This window comes from Piliocolobus tephrosceles, chromosome 17, assembly GCF_002776525.5.
Source record: "Piliocolobus tephrosceles isolate RC106 chromosome 17, ASM277652v3, whole genome shotgun sequence".
In the NCBI taxonomy this organism is placed as follows: Eukaryota; Metazoa; Chordata; class Mammalia; order Primates; family Cercopithecidae; genus Piliocolobus; species Piliocolobus tephrosceles.
In genome coordinates, this window is record NC_045450.1 from 19,519,805 (window position 1) to 19,545,972 (window position 26,168).

At 40.0% G+C, this 26,168-nt stretch overlaps 3 protein-coding genes across 9 annotated transcripts in view; 2 read left to right on the forward strand and 1 right to left on the reverse strand.

The window, feature by feature from the left end:
- Nucleotides 1-3,577, forward strand: part of ACSM3 (acyl-CoA synthetase medium chain family member 3) — a 34,467-nt gene extending 30,890 nt beyond the window's left edge. For 2 of the 4 annotated variants that reach the window (XM_026455360.1, XM_026455363.1), the window contains 2 exons: nucleotides 2,383-2,502; nucleotides 2,895-3,575. In XM_026455360.1, the coding sequence (XP_026311145.1) occupies nucleotides 2,383-2,502; nucleotides 2,895-2,981 (207 nt within the window). In that variant the 3' untranslated portion in view covers nucleotides 2,982-3,575. Of the gene's footprint in view, nucleotides 1-1,990; nucleotides 2,503-2,894 lie in introns of those variants that run through there. The other 2 variants (XM_026455361.1, XM_026455362.2) reach the window with 2 other exon arrangements.
- ERI2 (ERI1 exoribonuclease family member 2) lies at nucleotides 2,353-12,715 on the reverse strand. Of its 3 annotated transcripts, XM_023225049.2 has the most exons (10): nucleotides 12,438-12,715; nucleotides 11,749-11,980; nucleotides 9,604-9,671; nucleotides 9,434-9,517; nucleotides 8,797-8,924; nucleotides 7,199-7,355; nucleotides 6,296-6,396; nucleotides 5,950-6,031; nucleotides 5,267-5,355; nucleotides 3,670-5,076 (listed from the first exon to the last, which is right to left on the reverse strand). In XM_023225049.2, the coding sequence occupies exons 5-10, from the start codon at nucleotides 8,818-8,820 to the stop codon at nucleotides 3,733-3,735; spliced, it is 1,797 nt and encodes a 598-aa protein (XP_023080817.1). In that variant the 5' UTR covers nucleotides 8,821-8,924; nucleotides 9,434-9,517; nucleotides 9,604-9,671; nucleotides 11,749-11,980; nucleotides 12,438-12,715; the 3' UTR covers nucleotides 3,670-3,732. The 3 variants fall into 3 exon arrangements, with proteins under 3 accessions (XP_023080816.1, XP_023080817.1, XP_023080815.1); XM_023225048.2 differs by lacking the exon at nucleotides 11,749-11,980 and having other exon boundaries at nucleotides 2,353-5,076; nucleotides 12,438-12,618; XM_023225047.1 differs by lacking the exons at nucleotides 11,749-11,980; nucleotides 12,438-12,715 and having other exon boundaries at nucleotides 9,604-9,953.
- Nucleotides 12,475-26,168, forward strand: part of REXO5 (RNA exonuclease 5) — a 44,893-nt gene continuing 31,199 nt past the window's right edge. The window contains exons 1-5 of one of the 2 annotated variants that reach the window (XM_023225045.3): nucleotides 12,475-12,754; nucleotides 12,984-13,123; nucleotides 19,567-19,679; nucleotides 21,319-21,445; nucleotides 22,506-22,602. In XM_023225045.3, the coding sequence (XP_023080813.1) occupies nucleotides 12,986-13,123; nucleotides 19,567-19,679; nucleotides 21,319-21,445; nucleotides 22,506-22,602 (475 nt within the window). In that variant the 5' untranslated portion in view covers nucleotides 12,475-12,754; nucleotides 12,984-12,985. Of the gene's footprint in view, nucleotides 13,124-19,566; nucleotides 19,680-21,318; nucleotides 21,446-22,505; nucleotides 22,603-26,168 lie in introns of both variants that reach the window. The other variant, XM_023225046.3, reaches the window with a different exon arrangement.

Sequence of the window (26,168 nt, forward strand, 5' to 3'; positions counted from 1 at the left end):
AGCTCTGGGGTCTTGGCATAGGGCTTGGATTAGTCAGAGTGAGGGGGAAAGTGTGGCCAGTTTCCCAACAGTAGTGGGCTGCAGCATTTCCTGGTAGAAGATGTGAGTAGGTGTCTCAAATGAGGTGTGCATGAACAAAACGGCCATGTGCTCCATGCCTCCCTTTCTGCTGCCAGGCCTATTCTAGCTGGGTCAGGTCCTTCTCCAGGCTGGGTCTTGACAGGCAGGGTAATTGGGTAGCAAGTTCCAGAATTGATTAAAAAGAATATTTGGATCTGAAATACCATTTTAACATTGGAATGTGAAATAAAGACTTGAGGAATATTTGTGTAGATCACTAGGTTCTTAAATTTTTGGGATCACATACCTCTTTGAGAATTTGAAGAAAACCATAGGCCACTGTTAAGACTTATGCAATGATGGAAATGTTCTATATTTGTACCATCCAATGTGATAGCCATGCATGGCTACCAATCACTTGAAATGTGGCTGGTGTGACTGAGAGTATTTAATCTTATTTAATTTTAATTGATTGAAATTGAAATAGCCACACGTGGCTAGTGGCTATCATATTGAATGGCACAGCCATAGACTTTTCTCAGAAAAGTACAAGATTTTGCGTACAATTTCAGAGAGATTTGAAGCCCACTTATGCATTCTGGGTTAAAAAATAAGACCCAAACTTCTTGTAATTCTACGACTACAACTAAAAGCTAATGTTTTTGATGACTTACTGTGTGCCAGGCATTATACATCTATGCTAATTCATTTAATCATCATAATCTCTTTTACAGAGAAGGAAACTGAGGCACAAAGAGATTACCTAACTTGTCCGACATTACATAACAAACTGTGACTTGAACCCAGCTGTTCTGACTTCAGAGTTCATACTCTTACCCATGTTAGGTTGTTCCTTGTTAATTTAACATTTTCTGTAGTAGTTTAAAAAGATAAAGGAGACTTTATCCAAGTTGTAGGAATCGTCAATATGTGAACCAGTATTGCAGTTTTTAAAATAATTTACCTTTGAATGACTCACTTATAACAAGCGTAGTTTTTTAATTTGTAAAAATGTTAATGCAGCATTATAAAATTTTGACATTTTATAAAATGTCAAAAAATGAATGGAACAAAATTATATCCATAGACACATACAGACACAAGGGTTCACAACTACCCCATGATACATATAAATTAAAAATGTTCAAGTGTTGTTGTTATTTTTTCCTTTTCTTTTTCTTAGAGACAAAGTCTCACTCTGTTGCCCAGGCTGCTCTCGAACTCCTGGGCTCAAGCAATCCTCCCACCTCAGCCTCCCAAATGTTGGGAGTACAGGCGTGACCCACTGTGCCTGGCCACAAGGGTTTCGGGTAAAGACAAAAATGGGTAATTGCTCATAAAATGTCAATTGCCCACTGTGAACAGTTTTCCATATGTGAAAAAATTATAACTTCAAGTCTGTTTCTCACCAAATGGCTGTCCTAATTTGTTTCAAATAATTCCTTTTCAATCAAACCTTTACTCTCAGATCAAAGTGGATAGGAAATGTTGCCAGCTTATCTTTAAATAAGATTTCAGGCACTGAAGTGCAGGATATTTGATCATAAAAAAGCTTCAGGGGACTCTTCCGGAACTGTGCCTACAGTGAAGCATCACTGCATCGCCAGCTCTGGGCTGGTAATCTGGCTTTGGAGGTTGCATACTAGTTGATGCACCTAGACTTATGCCTCTAGGGAAGGCAGTAAATGGCAGTCCTGGTAGTGCCCCAGGAGAGAAAATGACAAGACTCCAAATTTACCTTAAAGGGGGCTATGAGGGATGGCCTATCTTTCTGTCTTCTCCATTACAGGTCCAAAAACTAGGCAGAGTTTTCAAAACATTTCTAGGAAGGATAAAATTTGGAGAACAGGATTTGTAAGCATAAAGTAATAACGTCTTTCTTGGCTTCTACCAGTTAAAGGCCACCATGATTTCTACTCTTGTTCCTAAGGGCCACGGAAATGGATCAGAGCAACAAAAAAGTGGCTGCTGGAATCTTCACAGCCTTGTATAAAGACTGCATGTTCTCTGTGAACTGTTCCCTTCAACAAAGACATGGCAAACTCGGCGTGACTACTGTTTATAAGTAATCCCCATGCTGAGGGCTAGGCTGGACCAGGCTGGGTTGTTATAGGGGTCCCAGAGACTCTCCTGTATTAGGTACAGACCAGGAAGTGTGTGAATTAACTGGCTGGCTTAAGAGCACAGATCTGGGATCAAACTTTATTAAAACACACTGGCCCACCCCACCAGGCATGTAGATTCTCAGAGCAAGCACACAAGACATACTAAAACATACAAATGCATAACTCATTTTCCTGGTGTTTCAAATATTTATTTTAGGTAGTAAAGGCTTTTATTGTTCTAAATCCTGATTACAAGTCACATGACCAAGAACAACTAATAAAGGAGATTCAGGAGCATGTTAAAAAATCTACAGCACCTTACAAATATCCCAGAAAGGTAGGCATCCTAATTATAACAAATATTTGCTCAGTGTTATGGAAAATTTCAACTATTTTTACATTTTAATGAATATTTTCTTCACACATGCTACACCACATGTCCCAAACTGAACTGATGACATATGGGTAAGAATCAGAATCTTTGAGATTAAAATGAAACCCTGAACCTATTTTGTTTGATCCTTTGGCTTACTGGACTTACAGTAAATACTTAATATCAAGACAAGTTTCCTAACAATACCCTTTTCCCTATTTTGGTTGTTACCCAAAACCCCTTCCAAAGACTATTCTAATTCTTCCACCTAGAATTCATAATCAAACTGCTATATAATTGGCTTTATGTAAAGATAAAAATTTCCAGGCTAATTTTCTTCCTCTTGATGCCAACAGGTAGAATTTATTCAAGAGCTGCCAAAGACTATCAGTGGGAAGACAAAAAGAAATGAACTGAGGAAGAAAGAATGGAAGACAATTTAAATTTGTTTCATTAATTACCATATCTATAAAACATAGTATCTGTCAATCTCTAGAAACCACAGGATGATGGAGACATGATAAAAACTGTGGTAGTATGCTTAGAAACTGCTGATTTAAAATATCTTGTGGTTATGATATCAGAGGCTAAATTTTGAAATAAAATATTTGGCAAATTCCTCCACATTAGTGTCAATGTTCCTATCATTGCTTAATATAAAAATGTCATCAATTGCTGATTAATTTTTAAATGTATAGTATAGAAGCAGTTTCTGAACCAAATCTCTGGTACATAGGTTTTCAAACTTTAGTTGACTAATTATTCTGATACGGTGATATACAAATCAGAACCAATGTTCAAGCCATGAAATAAAACTAAAGAACTTATAAAAGTTTTTAGAAAAATATAAAATATCAGAAGATTATGATAATTCTCAAAGTACAAGAATCTACCTGAAAATAGACTAGGGGTTTTTATCAGTCACACTTTTTGCAAATAATTTAAAAATAGTTTAAGACTTGTTTCAAGGTCTAACTATAAAAGAAGGATCATATACTATTGTTGCTTATTATATGTAATAAATACTGTTTACAAAAGATTACATTTGTGGTTCCTGAAGAAAGTATGATAAATTCAGTAAACATTAATATATAACATTAATATATAAAATAAAAATAAAATAGTGTAAGATGTTATCAGAATACTAATGTTTGAAAATTCAAGGAACAATTAGGATTCATACATGAAAGGTTATCAACTCCTCATTGAAGGCCTGAGTCTCAAAGAATTTTTGGTGGAAATACTTAAATTTCTGTCACAAATATGGCTCGTTTCTGGTGAATTAAATGTGACTCCCCCTGTGGAATGAGATGGAACCATGCTGTTGGCTCTTTCCTTTTGAAGTGTTTGTTCCCATTTGAAATAACCACAGCATTTTCTGTTTTCTTGGTATTTCCCAATAGGGCAACAATAGAAGACTTTCCCGTGGTTTGGTCCATTATTAGAAACAACAAGTCTCTTAGATCTTCGACCACACTTGCATAAGGGAGGTGTCATTTTCCCACTCTTCCAAGGCTCTTGTAGGTTAACTGTAGAAGTTAATATAGATGGGAGATGCTTCCAGGAAGAACTTCTTACTGGGGAGCAATCAGATGATGCAGGCTTTTCTTCATGAATAGTGAAGGGTTGTTTTTTTGCTGGTGGGAAAGCTTGGGGACTGCATGGATTCCTTTTGGTACCACCTGAAAGAAAAGAATGTTTCCCCAAAACTAAAGGATGAGACATATTGGCATTAACTCTGTTGAAGGTACCTGATTTGTGTTCAGGTAACTTAAAGGCAGAAATATCTGAACCTGGATCTTTGGCTTCTTTTACATTATAAATAGTGGTGTGAGGACTCTTGTACACAACAGAGTTAGAAGTCTCAGATTTTTTAGGAGTTTCCTCTATGTCTCCAAAGTTTTCATGACTTGGCATTTCCAATTCTTTCAAAACCATTAATCCTTCTCCAGAATTAAATGAAATCTCTAAGTCTGAGTCACTAATGGGAACTGTATAGTCTATGTTTTTCTCAGGCTGAGATGCTGGCAGTAAAACCACATCCTCCCAATCAGCCAACATAGGTAAACAGTCCAGAGTAGAGCTCATTTCCAAATCAGAAACATGATGAACAGTTGGAATGGTGGTAGAAACAAGTACCAATTCTGAACCAACTGTTGAAGACTTAGATTTGGTATTAAATGCAAGATGTTCATTTTTTCCTTGCTTTTGCATATAGATAGGTGAATTCAAGGTAGGAGACTGCAACTGCCCCAGAGAAGTAGAGGACTTAGTATTAAAAAGAGATAAGCAACTTTTGACATTGTGAAGACTTGCTTTTACATTGTTCTTTACTTGTAATTGATCCTGTTGTGCCTTTATAGGAGAATTTGCACAAATTGACTTCATTTGAACTTTTTCATGAGGATTTATTGTATTTTTAGGCTCATTATTATATATGCTGGGACCCTGGATGCTAATGGTACAGGCAGACATTTCTTCAACTTGATTTATATTCAAATTTCTGGCCAGAATGCTGGAATTCTTCTTAGTGGGAACCTATGATTCCACAGACAAATGCAACAGCTTTAGAAACTGCATTCATAATTTCTTCAGTATACAGTTTATGACAAAAAAAGAAATGTCATTGATTTATAAATGACTGCATACATTAAATCTACATTTCAAAGAACATATGACTGTTTATGAAGTTTGAGATGACAGAATAAAGAGGCAAGACACTACTAACCTTGTTTAACGATCTTGTAATTTTCATTACACAACCATCTCTGATCATTTTCCAAGCAAGAAGGGCAGTATTCCGAGAATCGTCCAACCCTGAGGATATAAATATCAAACACTGAATTTAGTGGTACTAGTACTATTTCCTTAGTACTAAAGAAATAACATTAAAAAAACACCACTTGTGCAGAAACTGGAACATAGTTTTAGTTTTATGACCCTTTACTAATTTTAATAATGATAAACTGGTCTTGGAAGTGGAAGGCTATGGCAGCATTACCAATGAAAGACAAGCTCATCCACATCTATAGAGGATATGAAAATGTATTAGACAGTCTCCCAAAATGTGGCCAACGTTTCATAGGAACCAGGATTTGTGAATAATCTAATAGTCTTGTTCAGTTTTTTCACTAGTCCATTCTATTAGTTGAGCTCTTGTTTAATCTCCATTTGATTTGGCTCTTTCTTTTCATTCTTTTTAGCAACTAGAAAGCCACTAGATGGCAGTGCATCTTACAGTAGTTTATGAAAGTGGTAATTTGAAAGTCTTAGAAAACACAATGTGAATTGTTTAGGAGCTTTTTTTTAGGCTGAAGATATCCTTTACTAATGACATTACCAAAAAATGAAATTCATATGAAATATTTTTTAAAAGTCAAATGGCTTACATAATTTTTAATTTATACTAACCAGAATGTTCTCGTCCTGAGAATTCTATTCCTACTTCCTGCAAGGCACCACTTAGTCCTTTTGGTTTTCTCCTATAGAAAAGCTAATCAAATAAAAGAAGATATATCTAAAAATATATTCTATTTTAAAGGCTGTGTATTAACCACTTTTCATAATTTTTAGTTCTATTAGATTTAGAGTGTGCTCATTTTTTTGTGTGTTGTTTTTAAATACTTTAAGAAATGCACTTATGTGACCAGTGCAAAAGAAAATATCTTATTTGTAGAAACCCATGCCCACGTGTAGGATAAAAGTTAATCATTTTTCAATAGAAAAAAGTAAACATGCCCCGATTTTTGACCGTTACCTTGTAAGTTGCTCTGAGATCAATCCAAGAATTTAAAAACACAGGTTTTAACAGCTGTTTTCTTTTACACTCATACTCCAGGCAAACCCCCAAGTCCCAGTCTGCATTAGATACATTAAAATAGAACATCAATGATGCCAGCATTTTTTACCTATGCTGCCACCATTTACAAATAGAATGCTGTAAGACCATATAAAATAGAACAGTAAGATTTCATTGCTCTGCTAATATCTAAAAATTATTCACTTTATATAACTTACTATTAACCAAGTTAGGATTGATGACTAAATTTCAAAATGATTTCTTAAACACCCAGTAAAACCTTATTTCAGAAAGAAGAGTAAGATGTTAAATTACAAGGACTATATTTTCTATATTCCAGGAAAATATTAATGTTATTGAGAAACAAAACATTTTGTAGTAACTGGAAACCAAATATGACTATCAATGCTATGCTATCAATAACACAGTATTGCTATCAATGACTATTAACAGCAATGCTCTAACACAGTCATACAAAAAACCTACTTTAAATGGCTCGTTTTTTTTTCTTTTAAGTGTCAAAGCATAAAAGCAAAGGATGTTGAGCTGATGAAGACTGTAGAAAAGAGCATAAGAGTGTTCACTAAATCGTCTTTGCTTAATTCATAATACTGGAACTCTAGAAAGATTTTTTATTTTAAGTTCAGGCTTAATATTTTAAGGTTTTCCAAAAGGTTAATTTAAAAAATATGTATGAATTTACTTTTCTTGGCTAATATCTGCTAGGCATTTAAACTTTTCTTCCTAGCTCAGAAGATTAACAAATATAATTCTAGGTTAGCAAGTATAAAACTAGAAAGAAAGAATTACACAGTGGTAATGCTACCCATTTGTGATTAATAGGTATAACTTATTTTTTACCTGACCAAGTAACAAATGCACATAATTTTACTTCAGAAGTAGAAGGCTCTGAAACCCCAGTAGCAAAAATAATGTTCTTCTGTTGCTGAATCTTATTAATCCATTTACAGAACTGAGATAAGCAAATCTTCAGAGGGAATCCTTCATCAACTTGAGCCTGAGTAGAGTCACAAAAGCTGAATTCAACAATCAAATTCCATGATTATTTAGCATGTTTTATAACTGTGGAGAAAGATTAATTGTTTTAAAAGAATCAGAAATGCCAAGTCATGAAAACACAGTGTACTGTGGGAAGATATAACAAAGCGGTTCTAACTGGAGAAGAGTTTATTTAGTGGAAAGAGGTAAAAACACATGGGGAAGAAATTATATTTAGAACCCACCAAGGTAAGAAAGATTAGATTGATAAAAACCAAAATCACAGAGAAATATGATCATTAAGCCCAGACTGACAGAAATGAAAGACAAATTTGAGTCACTTAATTTCCATAAAATCAATTTGATCCTCATTTTTATAACACTATTCTTCTTTTGCTTTTTATTTATTTATTTAATTAAAAAAATTTTTTTTTTTTTTGAGACGAGGTCTTGCTTTGTTGCCCAGGGTGGAGTGCAGTGGCAAGATCTCGGCTCACTGCAACCTCCACCTCCTGGGTTCAAGTGAGTCTCCTGCCTCAGCCTCCCAAGTAGTTGGAATCACAGGTGTGTAACACCATGCCTGGCTAATTTTTGTATTTTTAGTAGAGACGGGGTTTTGCCAAGTTGGCCAGGCTGGTCTCGAACTCCCGACCTCAGGTGATCCACCCACCTTGGCCTCCCAAAGTGCTGGGATTACAGGCATGTTCCTTTGCTTTTTAAATCGAGTCCTGAGGTGGCTCACGCCTGTAATCCCAGCACCTTGGGAGGCCAAGGTGGGCAGATCACTTGAAGTGAGGAGTTCGAGACCAGTCTGGCCAACATGGCAAAACCCTGTCTCTACTAAAAATATAAAAATTAGCCAGGTGTGGTGGCATGTACCTATAGTCCCAGTTACTCAGGAAGCTGAGGCATGAGAATTGCTGGAACCCAGGAAGCAGAGGTTGCAATAAGCTCAGCCACCTTACTCCAGCCTGGCCGACAGAGCATGACTTTGTCTGAAAAATAAATAAATAAATACATAAATCGAGTCTTGAATCTAGAATAACACTAATCTTATTTATTTATTTACTTATTTATTTATTTATTTTCAGAGACAAGATCTGCCGCCCAGGATAGACTGAGATTATACCTCCCTGCAGCCTCAAACTCCTGGACTCAAGTGGTCCTCCCACCTCAGCCTCAGCCTGCCAAGTAGCTGGGACCACAGGCACATGCCACGAAGTCAGGCTAAATTTTCTTCTTTTTTTTTTTTTTTTTGTAGAGATGGAGTTCTCACTATGTTGTCTAGGTTGGTCTCAAACTCCTGGCCTCAAGCAATTCTCGAACAGCAGCCTGCAAAGTGCTGGGATTACAGGCATAAGCCATCATGCCTAACACTAAATAAATCTAATTCCAAATGGTATAATAGCTTTTACTTTCTTTTTGAAACTGACCTCTGAATTTGAAGATTTGCATCATACCTGCTTTATGCCTGTCAATTCCATGCAAAATTCTGAAAGAATTGGATGTTCCTGAGGTTGAACATAAGCCTGGAACTCAGATTCAATCTGTCCAGTTGATATGTTCAGCAACACTGCTGGAAATTCAACTAAATGAAAGAATAATCAATTGACAGTTGAATAAATAATTTTTAAATTAATCCTGTAATCATCCTAAATCAAACATGTTACCATTTTAACAACCAGTTTTCAGTAAAAGCATATTAAAATGACCAAAGCAGTGTGACATAAAGGTTTAATAAAGTTATGCTAAAGAATAAATCAAAATATTGAAGTCATAAGCATGTTGTCTTAAAAGAAAACTCAATATAATTAAATATAAAAACCATATGGAATATAAAATTTACTTTTTTTGCAAAGGTTTTTTTTTTTCAGTTTCTATGCCATTGAGGTGTTGTATGTAATATAAAACAACTATTTTATATAATAACACATTTAGGTATTTGGGATTTTGCTCTTTTTTATTCAACACAGGTTTTACATTAAATTACCAATGCACAGACCATCCTGTTTTCTTAAACTCTTGGCTGATTTATATCTATAAACTTTAAAGTGACTCATCTAGTGCCAGCTTTGGCCATTCGTAGCCCAGACTTACTTATTTCCTGGCTATGGTGGCGCTTCCCATCATTCCAGCATGTTGATTCAAAATCAATGACAATTAAGTAGTCAAACAACTGCTCTGCAAAAGATCAAGTTGTTCTTATGCTTTACCAGTGCTGAAAATGCAAAGCTACAAAACGCAAAGAAACTAAGCATACTACTCACTGGATTTGTTTCTTCCTAGATTTCCATTTGCTGGAGCAATTGACTTTCTCCTAATTAATCCAAGCTGCCTAAAAATGTGAAGCAATCCAAATATGATCAACAAACTCATTCACACTCCTGTTTGAATAGGCTATCAGACTAGTGGTACTGGGCAAGAATCTCATTATTTATTGTGACTGAGGGGAAACTGAACTGGACTTTGGGTTTACCTGCATAGGCCTCGAAAGTGTATGTTTGCAAATTAGGCTAATTTGTTGGTTTTGTTTTTGAGACAGGGTCTCGCTCTGTCACCTAAGTTGCAGTGCAGTGGTATGATCACCGCTCACTGCAGCCTCAGTCTCCTGGGCTCAAGCAATCCTCCCACCACAGTCTCCTGACTAAGACTATAGGTGCGTGCCACCATGGCCCACTAGCTTTAATTTTTTTTCTTCTTTTTTTTTTCTTTTTTTGTAAAGGCAGGGTCTCACTATGTTGCCCAGGCTCATCTCAAACTCCTGGGCTCCAGCGATCCTCCCACCCCAGCCTCTCAAAGTGCTGGGATTACAGGCCTGAGCCACTGTGTCCAGCCAATTTACACTAATTTTATGTTACCCTTATTTTACAGTAATACTGAGGAACTTATTTGAGCTCCTACAATCATTTGTAGGATACAGGTAAAAATGCACTGAAAATCTTATTTTCCCCCCTGCATTTTTTAAGATCTTGCTATGTGTACAGTGCCGTTTTAAGAAGACAAGACAATGTAGGACATGGTTCAGTCTTCCAGCTTAAACATCTGGGTAAAGAAACAAAAGATAGGGCCAGGTAAAGTGGTTCATGCCTATAATCCCAGCACTTTGGGAGGCCAAGGCAGGTGGATTGCTTGAGCTCCAGAGTTCGAGACCAGCCTGAGCAACATGGTGAAACCCCGTCTCTATAAACATTATAAAACCTAACTGGGGCATGATGGTGCACACCTGTAGTGCCAACTACTCAGGAGGCTAAGGTGGGAGGATTGCTTGAGCCCGGGAGGTAGAGACTGCAGTGAGCCGAGATCATGCCACTGCACTCCAGCATGGGTAACAGAGTGAGATCCTGTCTCAAAAAAATTAATTAAATAAATAAAATAAAGAAGAAAAAAAGAGACGAACTTACTGAGGTCTTAAGTGCAAGTAAAACAAACTACTTGGTATTAGTAGGTAGAGTTTTAACTAGGCAGACACCTCTTGTAGTTTTCTGTGTTTAAGAGGGAAGTGCCAGGATTTGGGAATAATAAATATCATTTATTAATTGCTTACTACATAGCAGGTACTAAACTAAGATGACAACCTCCTTTAATCCTCAGCAAGTGTAGTAGCTAGAAACTTTTCTACCTATATTTTATGGATGAGAAAACTGATTCTTAATTTGCCAAGGAACATAGCTTTGGTGTGTGAACCCAAGACTGTCCAATTCTGAAGCTCATGCTATTTGCTAATATATTACATCCTTCTAGTAATCAGAAATATGCACAGCACATCCAGGAATCAGGGAGGACACAATGATTCATATCATGAATTAAAAGGATCACTAGGCCAGGCACGGTGGCTCACGCCTATAACCCCAGCACTTTGGGAGGCCTAGGCGGGTGGATCACCTGAGGTCAGGAGTTCGAGACCAGCCTGACCAACATAAAGAAACCCCGTGTCTACCAAAAATACAAAATTAGCCGGGCGTAGTGGCACAAGCCTGTAATCCCAGCTACTTGGGAGGCTGAGGCAGGAGAATCACTTGAACCCGGGAGGCGGAGGTTGCGGGGAGCCGAGATCGCACCAGGGCACTCCAGCCTAGGCAACAAGAGCAAAACTCCGTGTCAAAAAAAAAAAAAAAAAAAAAAAAGATCACTAGAAAATGGGTTTGTAAAAAGTAAAGTAGAGGTTCCTCTTCAAAGACTTCCTTCCCCGTCTAATTTGGAATAAATAGTAACTTCTCTTAGAGCAAAATTTATTCAAAGACCTGTGCTAACATTCTTAAATATCTGATAGCCATAATAAAGAAATCAATGTACTTTATGTGCTTAGCTCCCACAATTTAGCCTAAATATTTGCCCTGGCATGCTTATACTGGTCCAATCAAACATTAGGTCATCATAGCCTGTTCCTCTTCCTTTTTTAAAAGTGTTTTTACCTTTCTCAGCATTCCAACAAGTTACTTCCTCCTTCCTTTGTTCTCCTCTACCTTTGCCTCTTCTAAAAAGTTCTAAGTTGCTAGTCAATCCGGACAAACACAGAATGTGAGGTCCCGTTCCAGCCAATGGAAACCAGATACAGCAGTAGGGTGGACGCGCCACGTTATAAATGACCCTGTCTCCTTTATTCAGTGCACTCTCCTGGCAAAACTGCTGGCAAGTGTACCTTTTCTGCAGGAAGTAAAAATGACCTTACTAAATACATTAAATTTAAGTTCAAGTTCTATTTCTTTACAGCACCGAGGAACGAGCATTTCCAACAGGTTGGACACCTTGATGGGTTCAGTGTGGCCTGCCTGAGACCTCCAACTAGTCTGCAGGGCACTGTCACGTCCAGTCGTTTCCCGAGGCCTAAAATGGGCAGACATTGGCTCAAGGCCACACAGTCAAGACCCCAGGGTTTGTAGGCCTCCTCCTGTCACCCTCGGGTAGAAAGCGGCCCAAGGCTGAAGACCGCGGTCCAGGGAGGCGCCTTTCCAACCATGCCAGGGAGGGCAGGTCGCAGACGCCGGGGCTGCAGGTAATGGAGGCCGTCACCGCAGATGCCACCTGCCGTGCCCTGCTCTGCCGCCCACGCCAGCGCCGAACCCGGAGCTACCCGTCCCCCACCCGGAACCCCCTCGAGTACCGCGCGAGCCGCTTCGTCGCCATTCCCAACACTTGCTGCTGTTACAAGTCCAGCTGCCGGAAGTCGCTCGACTTCTACTTCCGTTCCGTTCAAACCTCCCGCGAGGCTGAGAGGGCGGTTGTTTGTTGGCGGCTGTGGCTAAGGTGGGGACAGCCTCTGCTCCCCACCCGGCTTCTCTTCTGCGTTTCCCAGGCTGGGGAGGGGGGAGTGGTTTTAGGAGGGGAAGCTGCTCGGCAGCACCTCCTTCTTTCTTTGCCAGGCAGACGCCCGTTGTAGCCGTTGGGGAACCGTTGGGAATCCGGTATCCGATGCGGACGGTAAAGCCGTTTGAGTTAGAGCGGCGCGGGTGTCCAGTCCATGGAACGGGGAGATCGTTGGCACCTTTGCTTTTTTAGGGGGACGGGGATAGTTCGGTAAACTGAATTGAGAAGCGGATCCGAGGGAAGTTGAAAGCCATCAAGCCTGTGCAGCTCTCCGGCTAGGAGGCGGCACGCGGGGGATAGGGGCGCTGGAGTTTCCCCAGCTCTAGTTGATCTTTCTCCACAGCCATGGAGCCAGAGAGGGAAGGGACCGAGAGACACCCCAGGAAGGTCAGGAAAAGGAGGCAGGCCCCAAACAAGCTGGTCGGGGCGGCTGAGGCGATGAAAGCCAGTTGGGATCTCGAGGAGAGTCAGCCCGAGGCCAAGGTGAGCAACGGGGAGCCCAAGCAGGCGGCCCGAGGCGGTTTGGAGCTCCCGGACCCTCGCCCAACCGCCGTCGGGTGCCCTGGATGCGGGCTGGGTCTCCACCCTGGCCTCTCCGAACCTGATCCCTGATCATTAAAATAGGAATGAGTGTACTACCACCTTCCTGACACAAGGCTGTCATTGGCGGTTTAAAACTGGGATAGTGAGTCGGCCGGGCGCGGTGGCTCATGCCTGTAATCCCAGCACTTTGGGAGGTCAGGAGTGTGAGACCAGCCTGGCCAACATGGAGAAACCCCTGTCTCTACCAAACACACACACACACACACACACACACACACACACACACACACACGAAACTAGCCGGGCGTGGTGGTGGGCGCCTGTAATCCCACCTACTTGGGAGGCTGAGGCAGGAGAATCACTTGAACTCAGGAGCAGGAGGTTGCAATGAGCCGAGACCACACCATTGCACTCCAGCCTGGGCAACAAGAACGAAATTCCGTCTCAAAAAAAAAAAAAAAAAAAAAAACTAGGATAGTGAGCCAGATGCAATGGCTCACGCCTGTAATCCCAGCAGTTTGGGAGGCCAAGGCGGGAGCATCATTAGAGGCCAGGAATTCGAGACCAGCTTGGGCAATATAACAAGGATCCCATCTCTTAAAAAAAAAAAAAAAAGGCACAGTGCCTGGCGCATAATAGGAATGTTCGTCCAATAAATATTTATTTCCATCTTCTCAGTGCGAAGAATTGTTCTATGTTCTAGCAGTATCCTGGGGCACAAAAATACAATTCCTTGCCCTCCTGCAGTTTACATTCCAGTAGGGCAGGGGTCCCCAACCCCCTGTGCACAGACTGGTACCTGCCTGTCCATGGGGTCCCCAACCCACTGTCCACAGCTGGCCTGTTAGGAACCGGGCCACGAAGCAACAGGAGGTGAGCTGTGGGCGAGCGAATATTACCGACTTAGCTCCACCTAGGCATTAGATCTCATAGGAATGCCAACCCTACTGTGAGCCTTATTGTGAACTTTGCATATGAGGGTTCTAGGACTAATGATAAATGTAATGTACTTGAATCATCCCGAAACCATCCCCCCGGCCCTTCTCCCAGTCGGTGGAAAGATTGCCTAACACAAAACCGGTCCCTGGCGCCAACGGTTGGTGACCGCTGCAGTAGGGGAATAAAAAGGATGATTATCGGCCGGGCGCAGTGGCTCACGCCTGTAATCCCAGCACTTTGGGAGGTCGAGGCGGGCGGATCACGAGGTCAGGAGATCGAGACCATCCTGGCGAACACGGTGAAACCCCGTCTCTACTAAAAATACAAAAAAAAAATTAGCTGGGCGTGGTGGCAGAGGCCTGTAGCCCCAGCTTCTGGAGAGGCTGAAGCAGGAGAATGGCGTGAACCTGGGAGGCGGCGGAGCTTGCGGTGAGCGGAGATCGGGCCACTGCACTGCAGCCTAGGCGACAGAGCGAGACTCCGTCTCAAAAAAAAAAAAAAAAAAAAAAAGGCTGATTATCGCTATCATCCCTACCATTTATTGAGAACTAAATATACTTCATCCCTTTAGTCCTTCGTTGGGCTTTTTTGTTTGTTTTTGTGTTTGAGACAGGGTCTTTGCTCTGCTGGACTCAGGCTGGACTACAGTGGTGCCACAAGGATCCTCCTGTCTCTGTCTCTTACAGGCATGAGCCACTGCACCCAGCCATTCATTGGTTTTTATTGTCTGCCATGTGCTGGGGCACTGACCTAGGTGCTTGGGGTACATCGGTGAATAAATTTCACTGCCCTAGTAGGTCTTATATTCTAGTGGGCATAGACAAGTGATAAAAATAAATTATATAATATGTGAGAGTGGGATTAGGGATGTGATTTTTTTTTTTTTTTTTTTTTTGAGGTGGTCTTACTCTGTCGCCCAGGCTGGACTTGGCTCACTGCAACTTTCACCTACCAGGTTGAAGTGATCCTCTCACCTCAGTTCCACCAATTAGATAGGATTACAGACATGTGCCACTGCGCCAGCTAATTTTTCCTTTTTTTGTAGAGACAGGGTTTTGCCATGTTGCCCAGGCTTGTCTTGAACTCTTGGACTTAAGCAATCTGTCCACCGTGGCCTCTGCAAGTTCTGGGATTATAGACGTGAGCAACTGTGCCTGGCCTTTTTTTTTTTTTTTTTTTTTTTTTTTTTAAAGAGCGACAGGGTCTCCAACTCCTGGGATCAAGAGATTCACCTGCCTCAGCCTCCCATAGTGCTGGGATTACAGGCATGAGCCACCACACCCAGCTGAAAAATTTTTTTTATTAAAGTGGGATTCCAGTTTTTTTGCCTATCGAATTTGCAAAAAAAGGTTTAATGTTCATGTGGTAAGAAGTGTAAGGAGACTGACAATCACATATTTTGTTATGTTGAAACAATCTCAAACTTATAGAAAAATTGTAAGAACAGTATCAAAACCTTCCCTCAACCAACATTTGAAAGTATTTGCTGACACAATGGTCTTTTTCCACCCACCACCAAGATATTTTATTATATATTTTCTATAAACCTACATAATCACAGTGCAACCATCAAAATCAGGAAATTAACATGGATCTATTACGACCATCTGCTCCTCAGATGCCATCCAAGTTGTCTGTAGTTGTTTGAATAATCCTTTTTAGCAATAAGATCCAGTCTAGAATTGTGTTAAATTTAATTGTCATGTCTCCTTCAAACAGTTCCTTAGTCTTCCCTTGATATTCATGACTTTATTGCTTTTGAATAATCCCGGGCCAGTTATTTTGTTGAATGTCCCTTAAATTAGATTTGTCTGTTTCTTCATTGATTAGATTCAGGTTATACACATCTTTAGCAGGAATATCACAGGAGTGATACTCTGCTCCCTTGCAGATTGTACACAATTTGATTTGTCCCATTATTGGTGATATTAACTTTGATAACTCGATTAAGGTACTTTCTACTAAACTTCTCTAAAGTTATCTTTTTCTTTTTGTAATTTTCATTCGTATTTATTTTTTTGAGACAGGATCTTGCTCTATTGCCCAGGCTAGTCTGGAATTCCTGGGCTCAAACAGTCCTCCCACCTCAGCCTCAGTGTAGTTGAGATTACAGGCCCAAGCCACTGTTCCAAGCTCTCTTTGTAAAGTGCTTCCTCAAACATTTTGGGCTTATGCATTTACTTTTTTTATGAGTATGAACTCAGTGGTACCTATTTTGTTCAGTGTGTTACTATCTTTTACTGGATTGTGATGCTTTAAATATGCAAGATTTTGTCATTGAGCTGGCTTCTGTGGCCTTTTGATATGACAACACCATTCTTTGAGCACGTCATTACTTTCTGGCACAAAAAGATATTCCAGGCCCATATGTGCTTTCCCTGCCCCAAGCCTGGAATCAATCATTTCTCTTAGGGTACTTGATTCTTTTTAGTGTAGAACGGTATTTTGATTTGGGTGCTATGGCGATGTCAATACAGATGCTTCTCAACTTAAAATAAGATTATGTCCCAATAAACCCATCATAAATTGAAAATTCTGTAAGTTGAAAGTGTATACATACACACACTTACATTTAAATATTTTTCTGTATTTTACTGATGTGAATTCATATCAGTATCTCCACTTTAATCCAAATCCAGTACCACAGGGTTCATTCTAGTTTTCTCCTTTTTTTTTTTTTTTTTTTTTTGAGATGAAGTCTTGCCCTGTCACCCAGGCTGGAGTGCAGTGGCATGATCTTTGCTCATTGCAACCTCTCCCTCCCAGCAATTCTCCTGCCTCAGCCTCCTGAGTAGCTGGGATTACAGGCACCCACCACCACGCCTGCCTAATTTTTGTACATTTAGTGGAGATGGCGTTTCATCATGTTGGCTGGTCTCAAATTCATGACCTCAAGTGATCTGCCCACCTCGGCTTCCCAAAGTGTTGGGATTATAGGCATGAGCCACTGTGCCCAACCCATTTTCATATTTGTAACTTCCTTCACTAACAATGAGAAACCCAACACCCAACATCTTCAATATATTTGATCAATCCCTTATTGCTGCCACTGACCCACCCTTACACCCTCTTGACTCTGCTTAGGCTCTGTCACCCTACACTGGCTCCATCACTTTGTACCAGGTCATCTTCCTTTGTGAGCGCCCTCATCCTATAACAGGTAGCTGCCACCATCCTCTCACGTTTATACCCTCATCCTGTTCAGGCTTTAAACCCTGCGACAGACCACTACTGTCCCTCAGCATTGATGCCCTCCTTACTCTAAATAGTTTCTGACATCTGATATCTGGCCTCACTGCCCCCCCTTCCTTCCTGTATGGGTGACCTCCTTGTGCTGCTGAGGCTTTGACACCCCACACCTGAGCACCCTCCTGCATGAATGTCCTGGTCTTCTGCTCCTAGTCCTGGACTGTCTCCTCTGCAGGACACCCTCACCCAACTCAGGCTCTTGACATCCCATGCCTGGCAACCAGGGTTACTCACCGCCATATAGACTCCATCTTGCTCAGTCTCGCCTTATTAATTTCATGTTTTTATTTGGTAAAAACAAACTGGCATATTCTTTCAAGAGTTCATTTGAACCAGCAATTGATCCTAAGAAAGTAATTAGATAGATGTACAAAGTTGTCTGTACAAGGATGTTCATCATAATGTTGTTTGTAATTTAAAAAACAAAACAGTGTTATCAATAAGGAATTTTTTTCAGATATATTATAAATTTTCAGGTAAATTTAGAAAATGGACTATTATTCAAGTATTAAAATTGATGTGTTATTTTTTTTTTTTAACTGATATGGAAAGATACTCACAGATTAAGTTCGGGAGTAGGGAGTTGGTTTCTAAAAAGAATGATTGATAAAATCCACTGGGGGCTATATAGTATAGAGATAAGCCTGCATTCCAGTCTTGGTTCTGTCATCTGTCTGTTTCTCCAATTTATCCGTGAAATGGGGATAATAGTAATACACACTTAAAAAGTTGTGAGAATTAAATTATTTAATGCATGTAAAGTGATCAGAACTGTGTCTGGCTAATATAAGAGTTTAACATTAACTTAAGACCATGGGAAGAAATTAGCAATAATATCTGATATTTATTAAGTACTTGTATCAGGCACTAGCCTCACTACATTGTACTTGAACTATTTCATTCGTACTCCCAATTATTTAATGAGATAAAATTATAATTACTCTCTAGATGAAGAAACTGAGTCCTAGAAAGGCTATGGCATTGGTCCAAGATGATAGAGCCTGGTATTTGAACTCAGGTAGTATGACTCTAGGACTTGAGCTTCTAATTGCTATACTCTGCTGCCTCGCAGACCAAAAGGAAAGTGGTGATTACCTTTGAGTTGTACTTTTATTTTAATTATCTCTGATGTGACTTTTATTTTCATTTCTCTATTGTGTATCATTTATTTTACACTTCTCTATTATTGAATCTTTTGTAACAAACATGAATTACTTTAATAAACAAATATAGGCTGGGTGTGGTGACTGTAGGTTGGGCGTGGGGGCTCATGCCAGCACTTTGGGAGGCTGAGAACAGATGGCTTAAGCTCAGGACCAGCCTGGGTGACATAGTGAAAACCCATCTCTACCAGAAATACAAAACAAATTAGCCAGGTGTGGTGGCACACATCTGTGGTCCCAGCTACTCAGGACACTGAGGTGGGAGGATCACTTGAACCTGGGAGGCAGAGGTTGTAGTGAGCCAAGATAGCGCCACTGCACTCCATCCTAGGTGACGCAGAGACTCTATCTCAGAAAAGAAAAAACAAAAACAAGTATAAGTTCAAAGCCTTTTTAAAGGGATTGGGAGCTTGACTGAACTCTTGTTGCCCAGGGATAAATTCTCATTCATTAGCTTAAGCCGCATTGATCTATGATCTGGCTCCTGCTTCCCTCTCCTCATACCTCCACTACTATGCAACATGCACTCTTGGCTCCTTGCCAAGCCATACTACATGTTGAATGTGATGTTCCCACCAACAGGGTAGACTCATTTTCAAGGCTTAGCTTCAGTATTTTCATCTCAGTAGCCTTCCCCAAACTCTCTGACCCCTAAAGCAGTTAGACTCCTTGTTCTCATACCTTTGTATTAGCACTTACCCACACTATGTTGGAATTAGCTATTGCTTTTTCTTCCTAGTAGAATGGACTCTTTGAGAGCATGAATTATGTTTTATTTATCCTATTCCTAGCATGTAACCAAGTATCTATAATTCAGGTTTTGTGTCAATGATAGTTCAATATGTTATTAATAATGTCATACCTACCACATATTGTTATTTTATACCGTCATTTTCAATTAATTAGAACTTCCTTATGTTAGAATATACCTGGATGTTAAAGTGACCAGAAGCTAGAATAATTTAATAACTAACTTTGTTGGTATTCTTGATAACCAATAATTGTTTGCTATGCCCTGATTAATCTTTGCAGAAAGCTCGCTTATCTACCATTTTATTTACTGACAACTGTGAAGTAACCCATGACCAGCTATGTGAATTGCTGAAGTATGCAGTTCTGGGCAAATCCAATGTTCCAAAACCCAGGTATGAGATGAACTTAAATGGTGGGTATTGACCACAGGTTTCTTTTTTCTTTTCTTTTCTTTTCTTTTTTTTTTTTTTTTTTACCTCTCCCAAGGCTCTATCATTCAAACCAGAGGTTTCAAACTGGCTTATCAACATTATTTTTTTGCTCTACAGCACATCCTAAGTTTTTTCATGATGTTTGCCAAGTGTTAATTCTGGAAATTCCTATATAAAAATCTACCTTTTCTTCTTCCAAAAACTCAAAAATGACAGCTATCCCTATATTCCCACATGGCAACAATCTGTCAAAACTGAGTGGTAGTCTCCCCCATTATATGGGACATGTATACTCCAATGTCCTACCTGGCCTGCTTCCCATATTTACAGTATCTGTCTGGCTACTATAGGTATTTTAGTTTGTTTCACGTGATGCAGACTCAGTTGAAATAACAATGATATGTGAAGAATTCTAGTTAATCTTTTTTCTTTCTTTTACAAATAAAGGGCAAAGAGAGCCCAGGCATAGTGGCTCACACCTATAATCCCCAGCACTTTGGGAGGCCAAGGTGGGAGGATTGCTTGAGTTCCGGAGTCTGAGACCAGCCTGGGCAACATAGCGAGACCCAGTCCCTACAAAAAAAAAAGAGAATCTTACTATTCTGATATTGTTGGTGCCATTATTAAGTATCTTATGAAAAATGTTTTGTATGTATACAAATAATATACACATCTTTCTGGGAGAGGTTGTTATGAATTGGCTAGCTACTTTGAGAACTATCTTCTCCATCAATTACAGCCATCAGTCTGTCAGTTTATCTAAAACTTTTTTTTTTTTGGTAGGTTTTATGTCTCTACCTCAACTACCCAACTTGGCCATTGTAGCCCAAAGCAGCCATACGTAACACACAGACAAATAAGCACGACTGTAGTTCAATAGTCTTATTTACAAAAACGGGTGGAGCAGGATTTAACCTTTTTTTTTTTTTTTTTTTTTTGAGATGGAGTCTCGCTCTGTCACCCAGGCTGGAGTGCAGCAGCACAATCTCCGCTCAGTGAAACCTCCACCTCCCAAGTTCAAGTGATTCTCTTGCCTCAGCCTCCAGAGTAACTGGGATTATAGGCACATACCACCACTCCCAGCTAATTTTTTGTATTCTTTTTTTAGTAGAGATGAAGTTTCACCATGTTGCCCAGGTTGGTCTTGAACTCCTGACCTCAAGTCGTCCACCTGCCTTGGCCTCCCAAAGTGCTGGGATTACAGGCGTGAGCCACCGTGCCCGGCCAAAACTGAAATTCTTAAAGCCAGCCATTTGATTACCTCGTTTAAGAAGGACTGCAGAGTAGGTTGGGATCTTAGGGATGACTTTGTTTGATTCCAAACAAATCTTAATCAATAGGACAGTGAATTTAAATGCATTGCGTTTTGCTTGGTATTTTACTTGATTTGAATGCAACAAGTATTTATCTCTATGGATCTTTATTTGAATTTTGTGCAATAATGGCTGTCTTCCAGTTTCAGGCAGATAGTGAATGATGATAAATTCTATTAACTCTCACGCACTGCTTTTCCTGCTCCTTCTCCCCTATTTCCCCTCTATATGCCTGTAACTGACTTAAGGCCATCTCTCTTAACTGTGTTGGTTTGATTTCTCGGCAGCTGGTGCCAGCTTTTTCATCAAAACCACCTAAACAACGTAGTGGTTTTTGTTCTGCAGGGAATGAGTCAGCTACACTTTTACAGGTTCTATTTGGAGTTGGGATGTCTTCGAAAAGCATTCAGACATGTAAGTTAAGAAAACTTTGCACTAGGGGCTGAGTCTGTCCTCCCATTCTGAGACTAATACATGTGTCAGGGACCATGCTCCCTGGCAACCTAACTGAACAAACAGTAGGGGATATAGAAAGCACAAGGACCTTAGAGGCCTCATGTAGATTTGTCTCTGATTTTCTTTGGAAATCTAGGCAAACACTTATTCCCAGGTTATAATCTGTAGCTCCTAGGTTGATATTGTTCTATTTTATTTGGGCTATGGTGTTTTCAGAAATTATAAAATATATATACAAGCTGTGTTTTCTACCTCTCTGAAAAAATCACAAGATTGGGCACCTTTAAAATAGTATATGGAACTGAATAGCAGTTGTCATCTTTAAAAAGAGGCACCTGCTTTCTATTTTCCCATAGCCTCTTCCATTTCCTAGTGACCTATTTCATCCATTTATTCCTGAAGGCATTTGAGTTGGTGAGCCCTAATTTAACTTCCCTGGGTCACCATTTTCTTTTTTTGCTTTCATTTATTGAGCACTCCCCGTGTGTCGGGCTCTCTATTAACCATGGACCACATGCTACACATATCATCTTTAATTATCACAATAGTCTTATAAATAGATACTTTTTAATTTCCATTTTGTACGTGAGAAACTGAGTAACTTGCCCAAGTTCTGGCCTGTAAGTGGTAGGGCTGAAATTTAAGCCCAGGTGAACCTGAAGCTGAAGCGCTCAACCTTTTTGCCCTGTGGTACCATCTGTTCTGATGGCAATGGCATGCTTTCCAATGAAATAATAGATTTGGAAGAACTTTGAAAATACAAAGGGACTTTTCTTGTCTAACTTATATGTTTCTTTAAAGTTTGTCTTTTTTACGATGTGTAATCACGGATCGGTTAGCGTTGTGTGGCTTCATTTACTTAGTCACTTTTCTATATTAAGGAAACAGTTCTCACTTTAAAATGCTAACAATTACTGTGTAGAACTTTAAAAGCACTGAGCTGACAATAAAAGTCCAGGCCTTTCACAGTATTTTAGCTGTTCAACCATTTTTTTAAAACCTGTTAATATATTTTCAGAAATTCCGCTTGCCTCCACCATCATCTGATTTTCTAGCTGATATTGTTGGGCTACAAACAAAACAAAGAGCTGGAGATCTGCCCAAGACAATGGAAGGTATAGCTATGATGCTGGTTTGATGATTTGCTCACTCTAAAAGATGTGGAAATGATTGTAAGTAGGTTTAGCACAACAGAACTCAATTCTAACTAACTTAAGCACAAAAACAATTTTTGTTTGTTTTTTTGAGATGAGGTCTCACTCTTGTCACCCAGGCATGAGTGCAGTGCTGTGATCACACAGCTCACTGCAGCCTTGACCTCCCAAACTCAAGCAGTCCTCCCACCTCAGCCTCCTGAGTAGCTGGGGAACTACAGGCACGTGCCACATTCCCAGCTAATTTTTTTTTTTTTTTTTGAGAAACAGGGCTCCACTGTGTTGCCCAGGCTGGTCTCAAACTCCTGAGCTCAAGTGATCTTCCCGCCTTGGCTTCCCAAAGTGCTGGGATTATAGGCATGAGCCACCATACCTGGGCCACAAGAACAGTTTTTTTAAGGAAAACTGGGCAGGTACCCAGGGAGGTTAGATAACAGGAACTACAGCCAGGGTTCATGCCTCAGAAACCATCTGTTTAGATAGCTAAGGATACCTGGGTATCACTAACATTGGACTGTTATGAATTACTCTGAATAATTTCTAAACTGTCACTGGGTCTCTGTACCCACCAGTGTACAGGTGGGAAGGAAGATCATGCCTTTGACTAATATAAGTGATACTTACTGATACTACTCACAGTGAAGAATAGGCAAGAGGTTTAGATACTAGCCAGCTGCAAGATTCATGATAGCAGTGTTTTTCAAACTATGGGTTGTGTCTTATTAGCAAGTTTTAGCTAACCTTTTTGGTTTTGCCGGGAGGTGAGTGATAGAATAGTATAGGACTTATCAGAGTTCATTGCATATAGTAAGGTTAGGTATTGTTCAATGATACTGTATTTTGTGTTCAGAAATTAATTGAATAATATCAACCAGTGTTGAAAAAGTAGTGAGGAGTAACTTGATTTCTTATCTCCTCTAGAAATGTGCTTGTATTATCCTCTGTCCTAATCCCCACTTCTAATTTTCTATCTTTCCATTGTTCTCTTCTTCTCATGGATGCCCATTTTTGATCTGCAGTTGTATTTGATTTGATCTGCATTGTATTTTAAACATCTGTGATTAAATCACAGAGTAATCATTATGAGATTCTAGGTTCAAGTAAAAACACCACGTTGTGAAAGAAAAGATGTAATCAGGAAAAAGAAATTTGACATGTTTGAAGAGTACAGCTTGTTGGGCGTGCTGAGAAGAATAGGAGGAGGCAGTGATGAGAGACAAAGCTGGAAAGGCAGATTAAAGCCACACCCTGCAGGCTTTATTTTTATTTTATTTTTTATTTTTATATTCTGTACCAGCCACAGAGAGACAACTTGCAGGCTTTGAATGCCATGCCAAAAGAATTTGGATTTTATTCTGTAGGCCTTGAGGAGCCAGAGAGGTTATGGCAACTTCTCTATCCTCTTAAGTATTTCACTTAATCTTCCCATGCTAAATATCACAGTCCCCAAGGCATAGTCCCTCGCACTCTGATCTTCGTTAATCAGTCTTTCCTTTGGAGTATTCGTCTGTTTTTGCCAAGTTCACCTATTAGTTTTCTTTGAATGACTCCTATATCATTATCTCTAGGTCTGATGCCCTAGCTTGCAGGCCTGCATTCTCAACTGCCTGCTGAATATTCCAACTGCTATTTGGATATTCTACTGTCCTCAGTCATAACATAGCTAAAAGCATTTTTCTCATCCTCAAATTATGGGCTCTTCATATTCCCTCTTGCTGGTGTCATTTTTCTCTAAGACACCAGTGTTGAATTTTACAATTTTCTTTTGGCTCCCTATCCCCAATCTGTCTGCATGCCTAATTCCCTTTGCTCCTATAAATCTCTATTCAGATGTCAATTTAACAGAGACCTTCTCAGATCATCCTATACAAAATATAAGACAATAACCATAGGCCGGGCGCGGTGGCTCAAGCCTGTAATCCCAGCACTTTGGGAGGCCGAGACGGGCGGATCATGAGGTCAGGAGATCGAGACCATCCTGGCTAACACTGTAAAACCCCGTCTCTACTAAAAAATACGAAAAACTAGCCGGGCGAGGTGGCAGGCGCCTGTAGTTCCAGCTACTCGGGAGGCTGAGGCAGGAGAATGGCGTAAACCAGGGAGGCGGAGCTTGTAGTGAGCTGAGATCCAGCCACTGCACTCCAGCCTAGGCGACAGAGCGAGACTCCATCTCAAAAAAATAAAAAAATAAATAAATAAATAAAATAAAAAATAAATTAATTAACTAAATTGAAAAATAAAAAAGTTTTTTTAAAAAAAGACAATAACCATTTCCTGCCCCAACATTTCCTATCCTTTTCCTTTTCTTCAAGGAAGAAAAGCCCTTATCTTACCTGATATATTACATATTTGTTTATTATCCATATTTCCAACTAGAAGTTAAATTTCATGAGGAATTTTGTTGGTTTTGTGCATTGGGAAATTCCTAGTGGCCAAAACAGTGCCGGGTATATAATAAAGTTATAGATAAATATTTAAATATTTTGCTGGCTGAATTATTTTTTCACCACGTTCTACCAGTTTTTTGTGTATATTTTATATATCCCTTTTCCTCCATTCCTCCCACTATCTTAATTCGGATGCTGGTAACAACATTTTTTTGAGACAGAGTCTTGCTCTGTTGCCTAGGCTGGAATGCAGTGGGATGATCCCCGCTCACTGCAACCTCTGCCACCTGGGTTCAAGTGATTTTTGTGCCTCATTCTCCTCAGTAGCTGGGACTACAGGCAGGCACCACCACACCAGCTAATTTTTATATTTTTAGTAGCGACAGAATTTCACCATGTTTGACCAGGCTGGTCTTAAGCTCCTGGCTTCAAGTGATCCACCCGCCTCAGCCTCTCATAGTGCTGAGATTACAGGCATGAGCCACTGCACCTGGCCTTCTTTCTTCAACATTTATTTTAAGTTCTGGGGTACATGCGCAGGATGTGTAGGTTTGTTACATAGGTAAATGTGTGATGTGGTGGTTTAGTACACAGATCAACCAATCACCTAGGCATTAAGCTCAGCCTCCATTAACTATTCTTCCTGATGCTCTACCTCCACCAACCCCTCTGACAACCCAAAATGTGTGTTGTTTACTCCCCACGTGTCCCTGTGTTTTCACCATTCAGCTCCCTCTTATAAGTGAGAATATGTGGTGTTTGGTTTTCTGTTTCTGCGTTTGCTGAGAATAATGGCTTCCAGTTCCATCCATGTCTCTGCAAAGGACGTGATCTCGTTCCTTTTTGTGGCTGCATAGTATTCATGGTATATATGTACCACATTTTCTTTATCCGATCTATCATTGATGGGCATTTGGGTTGATTCCATGTCTTTTCCACCTGCATGTATCTTCATAACAGAACAATTTACATTCCTTTAGAATATACCCAGTAACAGGATTGCTGGGTCAAATGGTATTTCTGCCTCTAGCAGATGCTCATAATTTTTTGGCCAGAATTACCTTTTCTAGCCTCTTTCTACTTCATTTTCTTCCTTCCTTCCTTCCTTCCTTCCTTCCTTCCTTCCTTCCTTCCTTCCTT